The sequence below is a fragment of the Hippocampus bargibanti genome, linkage group LG05 (genome assembly GCF_051943395.1).
Source record: "Hippocampus bargibanti isolate YZ-2025 linkage group LG05, ASM5194339v1, whole genome shotgun sequence".
In the NCBI taxonomy this organism is placed as follows: Eukaryota; Metazoa; Chordata; class Actinopteri; order Syngnathiformes; family Syngnathidae; genus Hippocampus; species Hippocampus bargibanti.
In genome coordinates, this window is record NC_142738.1 from 27,841,459 (window position 1) to 27,863,855 (window position 22,397).

Consider the following 22,397-nt stretch of genomic DNA (forward strand, 5'->3'; position numbering starts at 1 on the left):
ATTGACTGGGGGTGTGGGAATGGCACTGGCATGATGTCTCCTCTGATGTTTCCTGGTCCGTCGGTCACCTCGGTCTTCCTCAAGTTTCTGTATGCCGTGTTGGAGGAGCTGCCGCCAGATGGAGCGTTGAGCTAGGTCGCATTTTTTCATGGCAGTCTTCACCTGGTCTTTATAGCGTTTTTGGGGCCTCCTGCCAGGTGACGGCCGAGATGGAGCTGGCCATAAAGCACGTTACGTGGCAAGCGCTCTTCTGGCATCCTGATCACATGGCCGAGCCAGTGAAGTTGGTGCTGGGTAATAATAATAATAATAATAATAATAATAATAATAATAATAATAATAATAATAATAATAATAATAATAATACATTTAATTTACAAGCGCCTTTCTGAACACCCAAGGACACTTTACAACAAAGACAACACACAAAACAGTAAAATCATGCATAAAACAATGAATATTAAAACAGCAGAATAAATTAGACCATGAAAGCAAGTTTAAACAGATGGGTTTTCAAGTGAGATTTTAAAGTAGGAAGGCAGTCAATGTTGCGGATGTTGGGTGGAAGTGAGTTCCAGAGTTTCGGAGCGGAGCGGCTGAAATGTAAATGTAAATGTAAATGGCTTTAAATGTAAACTGAAGTATCTTGAATTCAATACGGAGTTTAACAGGGAGCCAGTGGAGCTGTTGGAGTGATGGTTAGCTTTGTGGTGAAATGAGGGTTTTTTTTGTGATGATCCGGGCTGAGGAATATTTATATATATATATATATATATATATATATATATATATATATATATATATATATATATATATATATATAATAAATCCTCGTCTCACCCACCATGGGTGGTGTCTGTCCCCATTTCAGCTCGGGTCCTCTACCAGAGGCCAGGAAGCTTGAGGGTTCTGCGCAGTATCCGTGCTGTTCCCAGCACTGCGCTTTTCTGGACCGAGATATCCGATGTTGTTCCCGGGATCTGTTGCAACCACTCGTCGAGTTTGGGGGTCACTGCCCGAGGGCTCCGACCACCACAGGCACGACTGTCACCTTTACCTTCCAGGCTCTCTCCAGCTCCTCTCTGAGCCCTTGGTATTTCTCGATTTTCTCATGTTCCTTCTTTCTGATGTTCCCATCACTCGGGACCGCTACATCCACGACAACGGCTTTCCTTTCCCCTTTATCTATGACCACGATATCTGGTTGGTTGGCCATTACCATCTTGTCAGTCTGTATCTGGAAGTCCCACAGGATTTTTGCTCGGTCATTCTCCACCACCTTGGGAGGTGTTTCCCATTTTGACCTTGGGGTTTCCAGTCCATACTCCGCACAGATGTTTCGGTAGCTATGCCAGCCATCTGGTTATGGCGCTCCATGTAGGCTTTCCCTGCCAGCATCTTACACCCTGTAGTTACGTGTTGGATTGTCTCAGGTGCCTCTTTGCACAACCTACACCTTGGGTCTTGTCTGGTGTGGTATATCCCTGCCTCTATGGCTCTGGTGTTCAGGGCCTGCTCTTGGGCAGCCAGGATGAGTGCCTCTGTGCTGTCCTTTAGGCCAGCCCTCTCTAGCCACTGATAGGACTTCTTGAGATCAGCCACTTCTGCTATGGTTCGGTGGTACACCCCGTGTAGGGGCTTTTCCTCCCTCTTCCAGCACCTCATCCTCTGTTCCCCATTGACTGAGACATTCTCTGAGTACATCATCCGTTGGAGCCTTCTCCTTGATGTATTCATGCAGCTTGGATGTTTCATCCTGGACAGTGGCTCTCACACTCACTAGTCCCCGGCCTCCTTCCTTACGGCTTGTGTACAGTCTCAGGGTGCTGGACTTGGGATGGAACCCTCCGTGCATGGTGAGGAGTTTTCGGGTCTTAACATCCGTGGTCTGAATCTCTTCCTTTGGCCACCTTATTATTCCTGCAGGGTATCTGATCACTGGCAGGGCATAGCTGTTTATTGCCCGGGTCTTGTTCTTGCCATTGAGCTGGCTTCTGAGGACTTGCCTCACCCGCTGGAGGTATTTGGTCGTAGCCGCTCTCCTTGTTGCTAATTCGAGGTTGCCATTGGCCTGTGGTATACCGAGGTACTTGTAGCTGTTTTCAATGTCTGCTATTGTTCCTTCAGTGAGTGAGACCCCTTCAGTGTGGACTACCTTGCCCCTCTTAGTCACCATCCGACTACATTTCTCCAGCCCGAATGACATTCCGATATCACTGCTGTAGATCCTGGTTGTGTGGATCAGGGAGTCTATGTCCCTTTCGCTCTTAGCATACAGCTTGATGTCATCCATGTAGAGGAGGTGACTGATCGTAGCTCCATTTCTGAGGCGGTATCCATAGCCTGTCTTGGCGATTATCTGGCTGAGGGGGTTCAGTCCTATGCAGAACAGCAGTGGGGAGAGTGCATCACCTTGGTATATGCCACATTTGATGGACACTTGCGTTAGTGGCTTGCCATTGGCTTCAAGTGTGGTTTTTCACATCCTCATCGAGTTTGCAACGAAGGCTCTCAGGGTCCTGTTGACCTTATACAACTACAAGCATTCATTGATCCATGTGTGTGGCATCGAGTCATATGCTTTCTTGTAATCAATCCAGGCTGTGCACAGGTTGGTATGTCGGGACCTGCAGTCTTGAGCGACTGTTCTGTCAACCAGCAGCTGATGTTTGGCACCTCTAGTATCTCTACTAATGCCTTTCTGTGCTTTGCTCATGTATTGATCCATGTGTCCACTTATCTTAGCCGCAATGATGCCTGACATGAGCATCCATGTTGTGGAGAGACAGGTTATTGGCCGATAGTTGGAAGGAACTGCACCCTTTGAGGAATCCTTCATGATCCGGATTGTTCGCCCTTTGGTTAGCCATCCTGGGTGAGTCCCATCCATCAGCAGCTGGTTCATTTGTGCTGCTAGGCGCTCGTGGAGAGCTGTGAGTTTCTTTAGCCGGTAGGTGTGGACCATATCCGGGCCTGGTGCCGTCCAGTATATATAGTATATATATATATCCAGTATATATATATATATATATACTGTATATACTCCAGTATATATATATATATATATATATATATATATATATATATATATATATATATATATATATATATATACGATATATCGGTCGAGGCCCGGGTTAACAACAGATGCCATTGCTACTGTTGACCAGTGCAGTGGGTACCAGTGGAAAATTGACTACTGTTGGTCAAAGAAGGAGAGGAGGGGGGTGCCTGGAGGAAAAGAGAGAGGTTGGGGGGAGCAGAGCACCACTCCCTGTGGCCCCACTGATTGACAGTGAGAGTGGGGACCTATCATAGCTGTGTCCGGCACCGCCATGGCTGGACATTAGGGATATATAAATAGGGCCGATACGACCAGTCAGACTTTAGTTCGCTGACGAAGCCTCTAGGATAGCAGGCGAAATGTCCGAAACCTTCAAATTTGTACAGATGACGGCTGAAGAAACCTTCTCATCGATGGACCACTCCTGTACGACTGAGAGCTTACACAGACGTTCACCCATGGAATAAAAAAAAGAAAATAAATAAATGTTGTATCCACTTCGGTGCCAATCTAGCAAAAATGCTACATTTACAGTGGGCATGACAAGTTGTCTAATTAGTTTCATAATGTACCCTCTAGAAATAATCAAAACTGAATATTTTCTTGAAAAAAGTCTTAATGTCTAAAAGTTGAAGTCAGCTGAATATGTGAGGAGTGTGGTGAGTGACTTTTGCAGAGGCGGTTTCCATGTTCATCGCTGAATTCATCAAGTAAAATGATCAACAAAATGTTCAGTGTCTTGGGTTTGAAATTAAATAATAATCATACATTTAATTTCTAAGCGCCTTTCAAAACTCTCAAGGACATTTTACAGTCACGGGATAAGTTTTTTTTTTTTTTTTACGTTAGGGTTAACCGCAAAGATGATAATCTTGACAGCCAAATTTAATGACAGAGTGTTTTTATACACATCCGTAAACATCCTATGTTATTTCATGTTTAGTTTAGTCTATATCAGGGGTCGGGAACCTATGGCTCGCGAGCCATATATGGCTCTTTTGATGGTTGCATATGGCTCGCCGATAAAACTAAAATACGTATTTACTTTTTCGTTTCGTCGTTTTTTTTCACCGTTCATTTCCCGTTGGCGCTGTAGTTGGCAGAAAGCGCAATTTTGATTGGATGACACTGACCTAGAATGGCCGAAAGCGGCATGTTGATTGGATGATAGTGGTCGTCATGTTGAAACAGGTAAACGCCCCTTTAAAGGAGCCCAACGAGTGCACTTCAGCGTGAATGCACCGGTGTGTGTGCGGCGGGCGTCTGCGGAAGTCTTCAAGCCGGCTTTTCGATCACCGAATGCGGGCGTGCACGGGGGAATCTCGGCCTGTTCCTTTTGAAATATTTTCAAAGTGTGCACGCGTACGCGAGCGTTTGTATGTGCGCGCGCGCGTGCGTGTGGCTCTCGCTGAAAAACATTTCTAAATATTTTACTTTTATGGCTCTCTTAGTCAAAAAGGTTCCCGACCCCTGGTCTATATGGATGTTTTGGATGGTTGGATGCTTATTAGATAACTTGTTGCATCAGTAGGATGCAACAAGTATTCATTTTCAGTGTCTAATGTTCTCCCAACCCCTTCCCGACCTAGTCGAGACGATGTCATCGCTGCTGTGTGATAAAAACTAGGTGAAAGGGGCGGCCCTTTCTCTCCTTCTATTGTTTGCAAGAATAAAGTAGTCTTGTTTGCAAGAATAAAGTAGTTCACCATCTATGGTCCCCGCTGGTATAAAAACTCCATTTAACCAGACCCAGGAAGAGATACAACAATTAGAACCGAAAATAAATTGGTGCCAGAAACCCATGCCAAGAGTCTCAGGACCGGAGCGAGTGAGGGGTGCCTGCGTGTGACTGACCACGAGAAAGAAAGGATTCCTTTGGAGTGGTGAGCCTTTCTCCTTCCTCCTGTCCTGACTGCACGGATGAGTTCAACGAGTTTATAGGTGGGTTACTTCAGCCTGCAGCTATTTTAATTGAATGTATTGTGGAATTCTTTCAGCCAAAAGTAATTCTATTCACGGTTAATCTGCGTATCTCAGTCTTGTAATCAGAATTTCGATCGGGTGAAGGCGTACCATCCTAATTCGAACCTATGCGTGGAGTTTTTGCGCGTGAGTAGTTGACGCCATTTCGGGTCACTAAGTTTGCTGCCGCACGCCGGCTAACGGACCATGAGACCGGAATCTTCCAGGAAAAGATTCTTCACGAGGGGTGAAGTCCTGAAATTTATTTTTGGTGCGAGGGCTGATGAAAGATTAATTTATAAATCTGATGTTTTTTTTTTAATTGCTGCTGCAATTGATCGTGGTTTTTCCGTGATGTTAATGCATTCAGTTTGGCTGATTTTTTGCTGGGTGGTGAGCGAGAGAAGTTTCTTTGTGTGACAGAAAGTTCTTGAACAAAAGGGGGGTCAGGTGTGGAGCCAGCTGAGCCGCTTGTGAGAGTGTGTGCGTGTGAGTGCGTGTGTGTGTGTGTGTGTGTGTGTGTGTGTGTGTGTGTGTGTGTGTGTGTGTGTGTGTGTGTGTGTGTGTGTGCGTTCACCGTGTGTGTATGTGAGCGCGTCGCTTGTTTGGAGACGTTGACACAGCAGGAGTGTTCTTTGTCTGAGTTAAAACAGCGGGTGTGTGCTTTGCTGGGACAAAAGGGAACAGGAGCAAATTGTTGGTGAACTGTGGTGAATTAATACAATGGGTTTATTGTGATAGATGGATGCAGTGTGGCGAGTTTTCTGGTGCTTTGCAAGTTCAGCCATTGAAAGATATTATGTTTCGTTTGAAGCTCCAAGAGGCATCTGCGGTTGGCGGAACTCTACGGAAGATTCGTGCTGGGATTTTGGCATGTGAAACGTGGCTTGAACAGGCGCGAATTCGAGAAAATGAGCTTGAAGTGAAACGGGTAAAAAAAGAGGAGAGAGCTATGGTTGCTGTGATGTCTTCAAAAGTGACCCCTCTCTCTCTCTCTGTCTCTCTCTCTCTCTCTCTGTCTCTCTCTCTCTCTCTCTCTCTCTCTCTCTTCCCCTCTCTATTTCTCTCCCCCTTCTTGTTATCTGTCTCGGAGATGAAAAGCTAACCATAAAAGCTATCTCTCTCTCTATCTCTCTCTCTCTCTCTCTCTCTCTCTCTCTCTCTCTCTCTCTCTCTCTCTCTCTCTCTCTCTCTCTCTCTCTCTCTCTCTCTCTCTCTCTCTCTCTCTGTGTCTCTCTCTTCCCCTCTCTCTTTCTCTCCCCCGTCACCTTGTTATCTGTCTCGGAAATGAAGAGCTAACCATAAAATCTCTCTCTCTCTCTCTTTCTCTCTCTTTCTCTCTCTCTCTTTCTCCTCCACTCTCTCTTTCTCTCCACCTCTTCTTGTTATCTGTCTCGGAGATGAAAAGCTAACCATAAAAGCGATCTCTCTCTCTCTCTCTCTCTCTCTCTCTCTCTCTCTCTCTCTCTCTCTCTCTCTCTCTCTCTCTCTCTCTCTCTCTCTCTCTCTCTCTCTCTCTCTCTCTCTCACTCTGTGTCTCTCTCTCTCTCTCTCCCTCTCCTGCTATCTTCCTTTCTCTCCTCTCTCTGTCTCTCTCTCTCTGTCTCTCTCTCTCTCTCCCTCTCTCTCTCCCTCTCTCTCTCTCCCTCTCTCTCTTTACTCTCTCTTCCCCTATCTTTCTCTCCCCCTTCTCCTTGTTATCTGTCTCGGAGATGAAAAGCTAACCATAAAAGCTCTCTCTCTCTCTTTCTCTCTCTCTCCCCCCTCTCTTTTCCTTTCTCTCCCCCCTTCTCTCTCTCTTCTCCTTGTGATCTCTCTCTGAGATGAAAAGCTAACTGTAAAAGCTCGGTGGCCACTACATCCTGAGGACAACAGTCTCGTCTCAAAATGGCTTTGTTTAATCAGAGTGAACTTTGATGAAAGAGCCGCAGAAAGCCATAGAAGTGAGCATCCTTGGAAATGATTTTACAATCACAATTATTTGTATTTCTTAATCTAAATTTACTCTTCAATGCCAGTTCAAATCTTACTGGCAATGAGTGAAATTGAAGTTTTACAAAGATAATGGATTTATGCTCGCAATAATTATTTTATTTAGATCACAAACTTGTGCTGAAATTGTACATGAAATTGTTACACATGCGAAGAATTTCTTTTGAGAATATGATTATCTTAAACTCAAGATCTTGGGCATCAGCTGAATTTAATCATGAGGGTAAGTGGGTCTCCTTCGTTCCGAGAGACAATGGACTGCATCATCCCGGAAGGTGTCTGCAGGTACCGCGACCCCTTGAAGAAGTTCTCCAAGAGAGCTCTGTCAATCTTGTCGCACTTCCCTGTGGCTGCTTCAAAGTTGTTGCTGAGAACTCCGTAGATATTGCTCTTGTCGTTTTTCCTCCCGAAGAACAGGAATAGAGCGTAGCAGTCCTTGCCGACCGAAGTGCAGAAGTCCACCATCCTCTCGTACATGTTTCTGTCACTGGACTCCCTCTGTGCCATTTGGACGCTCTCGCTGTATGTCTCTGGGAGAACGCCATCCTCTTCACCGCCCTCTTTCTCCGAAAGATGGAGCACCTGCACTGCGATCTGGATGCAAGGGTTCTTGGTGGACTTCTCCAACACGGCCCACACCCAATCGGCCCCCAGCAGGATGCGTTGCCCAGGGGTCATGGCCGTGCAGTTAAAGGTGTCGGTCAAGTTGAGGTTGACACTCTGGGAGATGTAGGTCATGAGGAAGATCTGCATTAGATATAGAAGGGGTATTCATCTCAAAGAAATTGGAAGCGGTCATTGGTGGAAAAAACAAATAGTGGACTTACTTGGGATTTGCATTTAATGACAACTTTCTACTCGCGATAACGTTATCCTGTATAGTTATTTGACCACTGATTGTTCCTACATTCCTGACTAACGACTGGCCTGTTTCCCCCCCTCCCTCCGGTATCACCTCATCAGCATTGCGAATGTTGTCTAACCTGTTTTGCCTAAGCAGGCTATTGATGAGAAGGTTTCTTCAGCCGCCATCTGTATAAATGTGAAGGTTTCGGACGTTTCGCCTCCTATCCAAGAGGCTTCGTCAGCGAACTAAAGTCTGACTGGTCGTATCGGCCCCCATTTATATATCCCTAATGTCCAGGTATAAATGGGGCCGATACGACCAGTCAGACTTTAGTTCGCTGACGAAGCCTCTTGGATAGGAGGCGAAACGTCCGAAACCTTCACATTTGTACAGATGACGGCTGAAGAAACCTTCTCATCGATGGACCACTCCTGTACGACTGAGAGCTTACACAGACGTAAGCAGGCTATTGCATGAACGATCCAAATTGAACCTCACCCCACCGGACCGGTTTAACGAAGGATTTTGTTGTTTTATGAGAATCGCTTCTTTTACTCCCCTTTCAAACATCTATATTCTTTCGCTAAGATTTTAACCTCATTGTCGTCAAATGAGTGGTTGCTAGCTTTTAGGTGCAAATGTACTGCCGATTGAGGCCCACTCGTATTATCCCTGCGATGTTGATAAAGTCTTTTTTTTTTAGAATTTGTTGAGTCTCCCCAATGTACTGCTCCTTACAATTTTCATTCTTACAATGTATTGAATAAACTACATTATTTTGTTTTTTATTTGGCAGCCTATCTTTTGGATGCACTAATTTTTGCCTGAACGTGTTTATCGGTTTGAAATAAGTAGGAATTTTGTGCTGCCAAAGGACTCTTTATAGTTTTTCAGAAACTCCTGCAATGTAAGGTACTGCTACTCCTCTCCTTTTTGTATCTTGAGAATTTTTGGTTTCATTCCCTATTCTTTATTTCTGCCATTCGTTGAATGACCACTGAGGGTACCCACAGTTCGTGAGTGCTCTCCTGATATGTTTTTATTCCTTTTCTCTACCTTCAGTGCTTGTTGGTATTAGTTTAGCCGTATGCTGGATGGTTCTGATAACTCCTAGTTTGTGTTGTAAAGGGTGGTTAGAATCAAAAAGTAAGTATTGGTCAGTGTGCGTAGCCTTCCTAAAGACTTCTGTTTTTAGCGCTCTGTCCTCTTTTATAATTACTTTACAATCCAAGAAGGCTAGTTGGTTCTCTTTAATGTCCTCACGAGTAAATTTAATGTTGATGACTACCGAGTTGAGGTGATCTGTGAAGGATTGAATTTCTTGTTTTTTAATTATGACAAAAGTATCGTCCACATATCTAAACCAGTGACTAGGTTTTGTCCCTGGGAAGGATGTGAGGGCCTGTTTCTCCATCTCTTCCATGTACAGATTAGCCACTATGGGTGAAACTGGTCAGCCCATAGCACAACCATGAATTTGTTTGTAAAATTTCTCCCTAAATTGAAAATACGTAGTATTAAGGCAGATTTCCAATAATTGGCAGATGTGATCCGTTTTAAGTTTGGTTCTTTCAGGCAGAGAAATGTCCGACAGCAGTCTCGTCCTCACCACTGAGACTGCTGCTGGGGTTGGGACAGATGTAAAGAGAGAAGTCACATCATGATGCCAAAGTTTCCTCAGGTCCTCAATATATGGTCTTTGATCCTCTCTACAAACCCTGTGGTGTTCTCTATGTGATATTCTGTGTTACCAACCAACGGAGCTAAGGTAGTTTTAAAATCTTTGGCTACATTGTTGGGGGAATCCTTCTTTATGTATTTTTGGCAGGCCATAGATACATGGCGTGGCATTTCCTGGGTATAATGTAAAATACATCTGTTTGTCTATATGTTTGCTATTCTCTAACTTGTGACTTTCAGGTGGTACTTCACATAGCCGTTGTAATCGGTTTCTTGGTTGCCCAGTTTTCATTCTTGCCATGATCTTATTTCTCAGGTCAGTTGCTGCTTCGCTCAGCATTTCCTTCATTGGGGCTGGTTTTGCCAATCACCTGATTCATTGGGGCTTGCGTCCCAATCTCTCGTCTAACCTCTTCCTCTGATGTGGCAGCCTGGGTCCCTTCACCTTGGAATTTGTGTTGTACCTCATCAATCTAAAGTTGTGATAGCAATTGCCGTTTGTGGCTATTGGAACACTGAGCTACTAGTTGTTTCGTGGTCAACCGTGACTGTGGGTTTCGAAGTAACCATTCAGCCCCCATTCTCCGCATGTAACCCCTCTGACTAGGGTTGCTTGAGTAGTAGCATTCCAACAGAGCCATGCTATCGCATCTCGTCCATCTCCGCTTTGTTCCAGTAGCCCATTTTTCATCAAGGTGCTCTGGTTCCCCAGCACCTGACGCAGACCTTGTTTGGCCGGGTGACGTCTGAGCCGGCATGTCATTAGATAATGATGACGATTAGAGAATAAATCTAATATATATCTATATCTATATATCTTCTTCTTTTCCTTTCGGCTTTTCCCTTCAGGGGTCGCCACAGCGAATCAATGTCCTCCATCGATCCCGGTTTTGTGCATCCTCTTCTCTCACACCAGCTACCTTCATGTCCTCTTTGACCACATCCATAAACCTCCTCTTCGGTCTTCCTCTCGGTCTCCTGCCTGGCAGTTCAAGACAAGACTCAGCATCCTTCTCCCGATATAGTCGCTCTCTCTCCTCTGGACATGTCCAAACCATCTAAGTCTGGCTTGTCTGACTTTCTCTCCAAAGCCTCTAATATGAGTTGTCCCTCTAATGTACTCATTCCTGATCCTATCCAACCTGGTCACTCCCAAAGAAAACCTCAAAATCTTCAGCTCAGTTCAGCTCAGCGGCACTGTCTCCAGTCCAAACATCATGGCTGGTCTCACCACTGTTTTATACGCTTTTCCTTTCATCCTAGCTGAAACCCTTCTATCACACATCACACATTTTCTCCAGCCGCTGCAGCCTGCCTGGACATCTCCTTTTCCTTAAAAATGGGCATGAGTACACTTCGTCTCCATTCTTCAGGCATCTGTTCACCGTCTAAGATCTTGTTGAATAACCCAGGCAGGAAGACCACCTCCAAGACACTTCCATACCTCAATTGGTAAATCATCAGGCCCGAGTGCCTTTCCTCCCTTCATCCTTTTCAGCGCCCTCCTCACTTCATCCTTGCTAATGTTTGCTACGTCTTGGTCCACAACAGTCACGTCTTCTACTCTTTGTTCCTTCTCATTTTCCCCATTCATCAATTCTTCAAAGTACTCCTTCCATCTTGCCATCACACTACTGGCACCTGTTAATACATTGCCATCTCTATCCTTAATCACCCGAACCTGCTGCAGGTCCTTACCATCTTTGTCTCTCTGTCTCGCCAGCCTGTAAAGATCAGTCTCGCTTTCCTTGCTGTCCAGCCGAGCATACAAGTCATCATAGCCCTCTTGTTTGGCCTTAGCCACCTTTACTTTTAACCGTGCGCTGCATCTCCTTGTACTACTGGCTACTCTCGTACGTCCTCTCAGTGTCCCACTTCTTCTTTGCTAACCTCTTTCTCTGTATACACTCCTGCACCTCCCCATTCCACTACCAAGTCTCCTTATCTACCTTTCTCCCACTCGATACACCAAGTACTTTCCGACCTGTGTCTCTGATTATGTTCACTGTAGTTTGCCAGTCATCTGGAAGGACCTCTTGCCCACCCGGTGCTTGTCTTACCTCCTTCCTAAATGTTATGCAACACTTCGTTTTTCAACTTCCACCATTTTGTCCTCACTTCAGCCTTTGGTTTCTTCATCTTCCTCACTGCCAGCGTCATCCTACACACCTCCAACCTATGCTGTCTGGCTACACTTTCACCAACCACCACTTTGCAGTCACTGATTTCCTTTAGATGGCGCCGTAGACACAAAATGTAGTCTACCTGTGTAGTTCTGCCTTCATTCTTATAGGTCACCCTATGTTCCTGTCTCTTCTGAAAGAAAGTATTCACAATATCCATTTCCATTCTCTTAGCAAAGTCAACTGTCCTTCAGCGTTCCTCATCTGGAGTCCAAACCTACCCATCACCTCCTCATCATCTTTGTTTCCTGCGCCAACATGTCCATTGAAGTCTCCACCAATTACAACCCTCTCACTTCTCAGGATGTTCTGTATGACTTCATCAAAGTCCAACCAAAATTCCTCCTTCTCTGCGAGCTCACATCCTACTTGTGGGGCATACCCACAAACAACATTGAACATCAAACCTTCAATTTCTAGCTTCATCATTCTATCTGATACTCTTTTTACTTCTAAGACATTCCTAACAAACTCCTCTTTTAAGATAACCCCAACTCAATTTCTCTTTCTGTCTTCACCATGATAGAACAACTTAAACCCTGACCCTAAGCTTGTAGCCTTGCTCCCTTTCCACCTGGTCTCCTGGACACACAGTATGTATACCTTCCTTCTCTGCATCATGTCAACCAGCTCTCGACCTTTACCTGTCATTGTTCCTACATTCAAAGTTCCTACTCTTCGTTCTATACTCTTGCCGTTCCATTTCTCTCTTTTCCTCCGAGCACACCTCCCTCCTCTCCTTCTTCGACCAACAGTAGTCCATTTTCCACTTGCACCCTGAAGGTCAACAGTACCAATGGCGGCCGTTGTTAACCCGGGCCTCGACCGATCCGGTGTGGAATTTAGAGGTTTGATTCGCATATTTGTTTTGGAAACATTTTTCACGTCGGATCCCCTTCCTGACACATCTATCTATCTATCTATCTATCTATCTATCTATCTATCTATCTATCTATCTATCTATCTATCTATCTATCTATCTATCTATCTATCTATCTATCTATCTATCTATCTATCTATCTCACTCCCTGAAGGAACAATAGCAGACATTGAAAACAGCTACAAGTACCTCGGTATGCCACAGGCCAATGGCAACCTCGAACTCACAACAAGGAAAGCAGCTACGACCAAATACCTCCAGCGGGTGAGGCAAGTCCTGAGAAGCCAGCTCAATGGCAAGAACAGACCACGGATGTTAAGACCCGAAAACTCCTCACCATGCAGGAGGGTTCCATCCGAAGTCCAGCAACCTGAGACTATACACAAGCCGTAAGGAAGGAGGCTGGGGACTAGTGAGTGTGAGAGCCACTGTCCAGGATGAAACATCCAAGCTCCATGACTACATCAAAGAGAAGGCTCCAACGGATGATGTACTCAGAGATTGTCTCAGACAACGGGGAACAGAGGATGAGGTGATGGAAGAGGGATGGGAGGAAAAGCCCCTACACGGGATGTACCACCGAACCATAGCAGAAGTGGCTGCTCTCAAGAAGTCATATCAGTGGCTAGAGAGGGCTGGCCTAAAGGACAGCACAGAGGCACTCATCCTGGCTGCCCAAGAGCAGGCCCTGAACACCAGAGCCATAGAGGCAGGGATATACCACACCAGACAAGACCCAAGGTGTAGGTTGTGCAAAGAGGCACCCGAGACAATCCAACACATAACTGCAGGGTGTAAGATGCTGGCAGGGAAAGCCTACATGGAGCGCCATAACCAGGTGGCTGGCATAGTCTACCGAAACATCTGTGCGGAGTATGGACTGGAAACCCCAAGGTCAAAATGGGAAACACCTCCCAAGGTGGTGGAGAATGACCGAGCAAAGATCCTGTGGGACTTCCAGATACAGACGGACAAGATAGTAATGGCCAACCAACCAGATATCGTGGTCATAGATGAAGGGGAAAAGAAAGCCGTTGTCGTGGATTAGCGGTCCCGAGTGATGGAAACATCAGAAAGAAGGAACATGAGAAAATCGAGAAATACCATGGGCTCAGAGAGGAGCTGGAGAGAGCCTGGAAGGTAAAGTTGACAGTCGTGCCTGTGGTGGTCGGAGCACTCGGGGCAGTGACCCCCAAACTCGACGAGTGGTTGCAACAGATCCCGGGAACAACATCGGATATCTCGGTCCAGAAAAGCGCAGTGCTGGGAACAGCACGGATACTGCGCAGAACCCTCAAGCTTCCTGGCCTCTGGTAGAGGACCCGAGCTAAAAAAATGGGGGACAGACACCACCCATGGTGGGTGAGACACGGATTTTTTTTTTATATACATATACAGTAAAGTCTCGTTATATCGATATCGGTTATATCGATAGTACCGCTTATTACGATACTATTTTCATTTCCCTTGCACATTTCTAGTCTTTTTATGTATAATTAGTACCGTTTAGTACGATACCCGGTTATTACGATAATCCGGTTATTACGTTGCTCCTTTTAATCCCCCGCCGGCCATTTTGCTGTTTGCATTGGTCGACTTGGTCACGTGTCTTGGTCACGTGACACGCCATCGGTCGCGCCATTGGTCGACTTGGTCACGTGTCTTGGTTACGTGACACACCATCGGTCGACTTGGTCATGTGACTTGGTTACGTGACACGCCATCGTTCGCGCCATTGGTCGACTTGGTCACGTGAGTTTGTTACATGACCAGCACCCGTGTAGCAGAGCCATTTTCATTTTCAGACGCTAGCTCAGACATGGACAAACTACGGCCCGCGGGCCACATACGGCCCGTTAGGCTTTTTAATCCGGCCCGCCGAACTTGCCCAAATTATAGTAAAAACAGTGTCTGAAACTCATGACAAAAAGTTAGTGGACAACAGGGCAGATAACTGAAAAGTTGCCTGCCCCATTTTTTCACAACTTGAAGCACAATGAGAAAACCAATCACATTAAAAAACATTGCCACCAACCATTTGTTTTTTTTTTAATGAAGAATGCACCAACTACAAACGCTACCTTGCTTAATTTACGGTAAATGTGCATGGCCGTAGATTTTGCTGCAGTAGTCGATTGTCATTGTGGTGCACAATGCAGCGTTTGCATTGCTCCTTAAGAGCCACGAAGCCCCTTTCAGAAGTCTCACGTACACTTCACAGTCACGGTTTAATGTAAATGTACGTTTTGTAGCGTCACATATGTTGTTTGCTTCTTTTGAATCTTTCTTCTGGGCTGAGGTTCGGTGCATCTATTTTGGAAAATGACATGTAATTGCACGACTTTATAACGCTTGATAAAGTCCGGAAGAAAGAAGCAGGCTTCTGATTGGCTGCCGTGCTGAGTATGCAAATTTCAACTGCTGGTAGCCTATGTCTGTGTGCTCGGCGACGGTACACGTGTATTGTTTGCGCGTGAAGGCGAGGGCGTCTGAGAGGAGTTTGTTGAGCGCGCGGACAGGACAAACCATCTATGATTTGGCGAATTTAACACAAGTAGGTATTATTGAGCTTGAATATTTCGTTGTGTAATAATATGTTTTGAATGTTGAAAGTGATTCCATTTTTCAATAAATGTTGATTTCTTTAACTTTGCCCCTTCAATGAAAACTTATTAAAAACAATCTTGATAAATCACAGTGCATATGTTATTTTAATATATTTCCATTTCCTCCTCCAAGTATCTGCGAAATACTGTAGTATGTAAAGGCCATATTCCTTGAGACAAATGTATTAACTGATCAGGGACATTTGAAAGACAGTTACTAAATTGGGTTGTAGTATTCTTACTGTGCTATGCGGTTTGTACATACTACATTTAAAGGACAACCGGCACCATTTTTTTTGTTTCCCACTGACATCAGAAAAACGTTTTATAGCATCTAAAATACCCAAATCAGGCAGGCTGATATTTTTAGTTAAATGAAAAACACAAATAAAAATGATTTCAAAATGAATCCGGAAATGGCAAGTTTCAGAAGGTCCCACCCCCTTGTTCGTGACGTCATGCCAAGACGTCTTGCCTTGCTCGAGAATCAAAACCATGGCTTCAGATTCGGAGAAGATGTTTTCTTGTTACTCATCCAGTTATGAATATGATTCAAATAGTTCTGAAGAGGAAAGCCTAAATGTTTGCAATTGATTCAAGGAGTCCTCCCATATCAATTCGAGCCGTCAATGACAGCAATGTAGCACCCAGAAAATGTAGAAGATTGCGCCCAAGCTCCGTTGGAAATGGGCTGATTTGTCAGCTGGGAATTTGTGTCAGCGAATATCAAATAGTTGTCTTGGTGCAACACACAACGATTCACCATGGCGTTATTTATGTTTTCCTTCTAATTTCGCCATCAACACGGATCAACACGAAGTTTTCAGACCAAACAAAGTACCCAAAATGCATTGTATGTCGCTTTCTCGGTCAGGGGCGGTCCAAACGTGACGTCACATGGGGATCGTCATCAACTCGAAAACAAGACTTCATGAATATTCAGCGCAAGTCTTAAAACGTAAACTATAGCTATATGCTGTGGAATATTTGTAAAATACGCTCAGTCAAAGTCATTTGAAGTGATTTTATAAATTATGGACATAACTTGTTCGGAGTATTTCCGGCCCAAACACTCCCTCCAAATGCTCCTGGCCCGGCCCCTCTGTCAAATTTTAGAACCCAATGCGGCCCGCGAGTCAAAAAGTTTGCCCACCCCTGCGCTAGCTCGTGTGTAGCAGACGAGATTGAAGTGTTTGTGTTAAAAGGTAAAAATGGGAAGCAGAAGAAGATTGATGACTTTTTTAAATTGTATACATAATACAGTAAGATGTAAGCGTTGCAGTTTCCCTGTTGTGTTATGTACATGCCAACTGTATGCAATCGTTTTTGCAACAATGTTTCTTGTTTTGTCTGCTGAAGCGTGATGATTTTGAACATTATTAACATTCCATATTGTGTATTAAAGGACAACCGATGTCACTTTTTATTCAAATGCAAAACACCAATAAAAAGGACTTCACGCCAAGACGTCTTGCATTGCTTGTGAATCCAAACAATGGCTTCAGATTCGGATAATATGCTTTCTTGTTACACAGCCAGTTATGAATATGATTCAAATACACTGTAGTTCTGAAGATGAAAGCATACATGTTTGCAATCATTAAAGAATTATACGTGCCATTTTGAGGCAACGTTGGGGGAACATCTCTCACCCAAAAAAAAGAGGCACTAAATGGGAGCACATGGCCAGCTCCGTTTCTTATATGGCGCTTGGCTGCCCTCTTTTGGCGGCTTTTGTTAATGCAGTTCGGCGCAGGATCGGATATATCGATAGTCCGGTTATATCGACATTTTTTAGTAGCCAAAATGGAACTGTATAGTGCCACTTAGCAGTTTTTTGACGACGATACTAGTGCAGCGTGTTCTACCGGAAACAAATTCCTTGTGTGTTCTACATACTTGGCAATAAAGATGATTCTGATTCTGATTCTGATATATATATATATATATATATATATATATATATATATATATATATATATATATATATATATATATATATATATATATATATATATATATATATATATATATATATATATATATATATATATATATATATGTGTGTGGCGGAGAGGGAGGGGGAGACAGAGTGAATGAGTGAGTGAGTGAGTGAGTGAGTGAGTGAGTGAGTGAGTGAGTGAGTGAGTGAGTGAGTGAGTGAGACAAAGACACGGAAAGAGAGATGGAGAGAGAGACGGAGAGAGAGACAGAGAGAGAGATGGAGAGAGCCGGAGAGACATAAAAAATACAATTAACCACAGGGCAATGTCAAAACCTTGAACCGAATGTGCAAGTCTTCTTGCCCTCCACTTTCCTGTCAAACCCAAACGTGGAACAGATCTCACACAAACATGTCAGCCCAAATTGGATTGGGAAAAAAAATGTTGTTCATGTTTCTCAAAGTAATTCAATGAAACAATTCAAAACAACTACAAGGCTGGAGGCTTTACGGGTTTGTAATGATAGCAGCCACTAGCCCTGGTGTAATGCAGCGCCAACATATTACCTGGGTGAGGGCGTCTGGGCTGGGGTGGAACTTGTCCTCTGGGTCCTTGAAGAGAAGGTACTCCTGAGTTCGGGATGAGGCAGCAGTGATGCAGTCACTGAAGAGAGGGATGAAATCATTGGGCTTGCTCACCGGGGGCCGTCTTAGCGTGGAGAAGATGCTCGGTCGAGGGGGTGCATTATTGGTGGCGGGAGGGTTGTAGGGCTTAAAAGAGGTGAAGAAGGAGACATCCTGAAAGGGCTTAGCGGAAGGTTTACTCATGTTCTTTCCCATGCTAGACGGACACTGAAGATCGGACTGGGGTCTCACCAATTCACTGGGGAGAAGAATATAAGTGACATGAGTCAAATATGATACCAGCAACAACGTACAACACTAAGCTTGCCTTTATTTAGATTGCCAGCGGGGCTTTTTTTGCTTGGTATTGCGAGCAAAAACTCAACTGTACATATTTATAGAGCACTTTCAAACCGCCAACCTGCAAACAATGAACTGTACGCGGAGCAACTAACATATACACAACAATAAAGTAATAAATGAGGAACAAAAGCACTAAGGAGTAAAAAAAAATCAAGTCTGAGTTACACCGAGTCAAACTCTCTTGTATTCTTTGGTACAAGTGAGTTTTGAGGAGTGTTTAAGATGTGCAGCGGGTGGCTTGCTGAATATTCAGTGGGGTGTCATTCCAGATAGAGGGACGAGCAATGGAAAAGGCTCAATCCTCCAATCACAACATTACAATGCAGTGAAAATGATGGTCTTTGTTACATTTTGATCTTGTGTTTTTCACAGTAATTTAGCCAAATATCTTTTTTTCTCAACATTGTCTTTTGAGCTAGCAGATAATGTCCAATGAATTCAAATCAGAGACGAGGGGCAGCCTGGTAGTCCAGTGGTTAGTATGTGGCGTTACGCGTAAAGAGTTTGATGTTTCTCTTTATTTGTAAGTAGGTTCGTTGTCAGATCTCCCAGGCAAGTGACGCGCAGAGCTTGATCGTGGCGTGGAGTTGAACAAGTCGTGCCGTGATGTCCGTCCGACGCCCGGCACGAGCCGGGCGTGAGTCCGAGATGAGTCTGATATGATTCTGCCCCGTGGTTCGCCCAATCTCTCTGTCCCGCGACAGCTCCTTTTATACAATTTTCAAGCGTGTGCTATGCGTCAGGGTGAGACGCACATCAAGGAGATTAAGGAATTGAAAGACATGAAAGGGTTGAAAGGCGCACTTCAAAATCATACACACGTGTGACGCCACACGCGGAAGTGCACCTTTCAACCCGTTGATGTCCTTGATGTCTTTCAAGTGAGCTTGACGCATTCCCACGCAGGCCAACAGTATATAAGTAGCCAGCGTGGGACAGCGTGATTGGAGGGAATCACGGGGCAGAACCATTCGGACTCAGACTCAGAAACACACGCGATTCGCAGAGACCCGTACAGCGTTGGACGGAGTTTCCCAGCACGACTTGCTCGACTCCACGATCTGCGTGTCACTTCCATGGGAGATCTGACAACGAACGTACTTTCGAATAAAGTGAAACATCAAACTCTTTAAGTACACCGACTTCACAGTGCAGATGTCATGATTTCAAGACCTGCTCTGGCCTCCCTGTGTGGAATTTGCATGTTCTCTCCGAGCTTGCATGTGTTTAACTCCCACATTCCAAAAACATGCATGGCAGGCTGATTGAAAACTCCAAATTGTCCCTTGTATCTGTGAGTGCAGATGTTTGTTTGTCTTCGACGACCCTGCGATTGCCTGTCAACCAATTCAGGGTGTCCCCCGCCTGGTGCCCGAAGATGGCTGATGGGCTCCAGCACCCCCCGCGATGCTTGTGAGGATTAAACTGTGCGGAAAATGGATCGATGGAAATCAGAGAAAACACGAGTCAAACACCTTTCACTTTTTCTACAATTTTCACAAGGAGTTAATAAATAAAGTAAATGAAGGATCACCACCTGCCAAGGTCCGTAAAAAAATAAGTAAATAAAATATGATACAAATCATAATGCATATTAGCAGTTTCTGAAATAATGTCTGCCTGGACGCCCGGGGCATGCAACCTTTACGTCGGGCATACAACTTAAAAAACGTCCTCGCCCAGGTGGCCAATAACTTCTTCAAGGGAGTGAAAACATATCAGGAGAGCACTCACTAACTGTGGGTACCCTCAGTGGTCATTCAACAAATTTCAGAAAGAAAGAATAGGAAATGAAACCAATAATTCTCAAGATACAAAAAGGAGAGGAGTAGCAGTACCTTACATTGCAGGAGTTTCTGAAAAATGGCAACACAAAATTCCTACTTATTTCAAACCGATAAACACGTTAAGGCAAAAATTTGTGCATCCAAAAGATAGGCTACAAAGTAAAAAACAAAGTAATGTAGTTTACTCCATACATTGTAAGAATGAAAATTGTAAAGAGCAGTACATTGGGGAGACTCAACAAATTCTAAAAAAAAAACTTTATCAACAACGCAGGGATAATACAAGTGGGCCTCAATCGGCAGTACATTTGCACCTAAAAGCTAGCAACCACTCATTTGACAACAATGGGGTTAAAATCTTAGCGAAAGAACATAGATGGTTTGAAAGGGGGGTAAAAGAAGCGATTCTTATAAAACAACAAAATCCTTCGTTAAACCGGTCTGGTGGGGTGAGGTTCAATTTGGATCGTTCACACAATAGCCTGCTTAGGCAAAACAGGTTAGGCAACATTCGTAATGCTGATGAGGTGATACCGGTGGGAGTTGGGGAAATGGGCCAGTCGTTAGTCAGGAATGTAGGAACAATCAGTGGGGCCACAGGGAGTGGTCCTCTGCTCCCCCCAACCTGAGAGTAGGGACCTATCATAGCTGTGTCCGGCGCCGCCGTGGCTGGACATTAGGGATATATAAATAGGGCCGATACGACCAGTCAGACTTTAGTTCGCTGACGAAGCCTCTTGGATAGGAGGCGAAACGTCCGAAACTTTCAAATTTGTACAGATGACGGCGGAAGAAACCTTCTCATCGATGGACCACTCCTGTACGACTGAGAGCTTACAGACGTATTATTATTATTATTATTATTATTATTATTATTATTATTATTATATTATTATTATTATTATTATTAAAAGCATGGTGGAAAGAGGAGTTCACGTGGCTTGTAGCAGCCGACGCAACTCAAACGTTGCATTGAGCAACATGCCGAACAGTGTATGGACAAACGACAACTGGAGCAAAATAATCAGCAATGGATATTTACTATAAATTAAGCAAGGGAACATTTGTGGTAGATACATCCTTCATAAAAAAAAATCCTTAATACTTTGCAACAATGTTTTTTTTTTTGCCATTAATTATCTTATTGTGTTTCACGTTGTGAAAAACGGGGCAGGCAACTTTTCAGAGTTGTCTGCCCTGGTGTCCGCTAACTTTTTGTCATGAGTCTCAGACACTGATATTAGATTTTATTATATTATTTATGGGTATTATCCAGAATGTTGCTACAGTGAGGATAGCAAAGCGACAAGGCAAAACTTAATATGCTTTTCTTATATTTGCCCTATGTACAGTTTTTTTTAATCTGTTCACCTCCACCACACCCCACAACCCCCTTTCACTATGTACAGTTTTTTCCCCTTTCAAATTGCTGCTGTGGACTGCAAATGTCCCCATTGTTGGACTATTAAAGGCTTTCTGAATAGTTCTGAATAGTTCAGTTGATAAAAGAAATAAATGTTCATTTCGATTGTTGTTTATAAGTGGTAATTATTTTGGGGGGAAATTCTATATCCATTCATTCCATTTGTGGAGGAAAGTAAAGGGATTGGTGGATGAAAGTAAAGGAACCCCTGCTATTTAGAAAGCTGGCGATGTGTCTTCAGCACGATGGAACTTCCCAAATGGAATACTGTACTTTGAAGTCATACAATGTGGATTTAAACACAACTGATATTGAGCAAATCCTGCAAAACTTCCACATTTTCCAGAGGAAGAGCAAGCACGTCTTTGCTTGCTCAGTGGAATGTGTCTTTTTTTTATACAGTCGAGTTTCACTGCCATATCTTTAGCTGCATTAAAACATGCACAGTGTGTTTGCATGTTGCACTTGGGACTGAAGGGAAATAAATTACATATCTACTGTATTTTGTACATAGAGCATATTTGACAATAAAGATGAGCTTGACCTTGACCTTGAAAGCAGCAATGTCATCAACAGGGATATAAGATACACAACAAATGTAATTATGTTTTGGAATGGAGGATTCATCAGATTCAAATGTGCTGCCATATGGCGCGCTGCAACTTTCCTGATAAAAATCACGGTTGCAAATTTGTGCAAACCAGCAGCATTTATGAGCTAAAAAAAGTGGCGCTCACCAGGACGGCCCGAATGTTTTATGCAGTTTCAAGTCCAGTTCCTCTGCTCCTCTTCCTTCACATGAGAACCTTCAGTACAGTGAAGGACTTTCTATCTCAACTTCAAATGGGAGGTGACAGTATTAGCAAGGGAAGGAGGGGGTAATTTTTGCCATTTTACGTAAGTCAACAAAAAGTTATCTTACCAGTTATAAAGTCGCAGAAGCTTTTTCTCAACTGAGGTTTGCCTGAAGGGTTTGACAGATAAACAAGTTTCCTTTCTCTGTTTTTCAAGGGAGGCTTGAATGAGGATGTTCATTTTCAAAAG

The 22,397-nt window shown here is 44.0% G+C and overlaps 1 protein-coding gene across 2 annotated transcripts; it reads right to left on the reverse strand.

Moving 5' to 3' along the window:
* Positions 1-6,876: 6,876 nt before the first annotated feature.
* rep15 (RAB15 effector protein) lies at positions 6,877-22,196 on the reverse strand. 2 transcript variants are annotated; one of them, XM_088996546.1, is made up of 3 exons: positions 22,091-22,196; positions 17,724-18,039; positions 6,877-7,738 (listed from the first exon to the last, which is right to left on the reverse strand). In XM_088996546.1, the coding sequence occupies exons 2-3, from the start codon at positions 17,994-17,996 to the stop codon at positions 7,220-7,222; spliced, it is 792 nt and encodes a 263-aa protein (XP_088852672.1). In that variant the 5' UTR covers positions 17,997-18,039; positions 22,091-22,196; the 3' UTR covers positions 6,877-7,219. The 2 variants fall into 2 exon arrangements, with proteins under 2 accessions (XP_088852672.1, XP_088852671.1); XM_088996545.1 differs by having other exon boundaries at positions 6,891-7,765.
* Between the last annotated feature and the right edge of the window lie 201 nt (positions 22,197-22,397).

Bases quoted from the DNA above. Each gene is read 5' to 3' on its own strand.
- rep15 (XM_088996545.1), bottom strand. From the start codon at position 17,996: ATGGGAAAGAACATGAGTAAACCTTCCGCTAAGCCCTTTCAGGATGTC. The intron at 7,766-17,723 runs GTAATATGTTGG...TATCTAATGCAG, and splicing joins GCCCAGACGCCCTCACCCAG to ATCTTCCTCATGACCTACAT.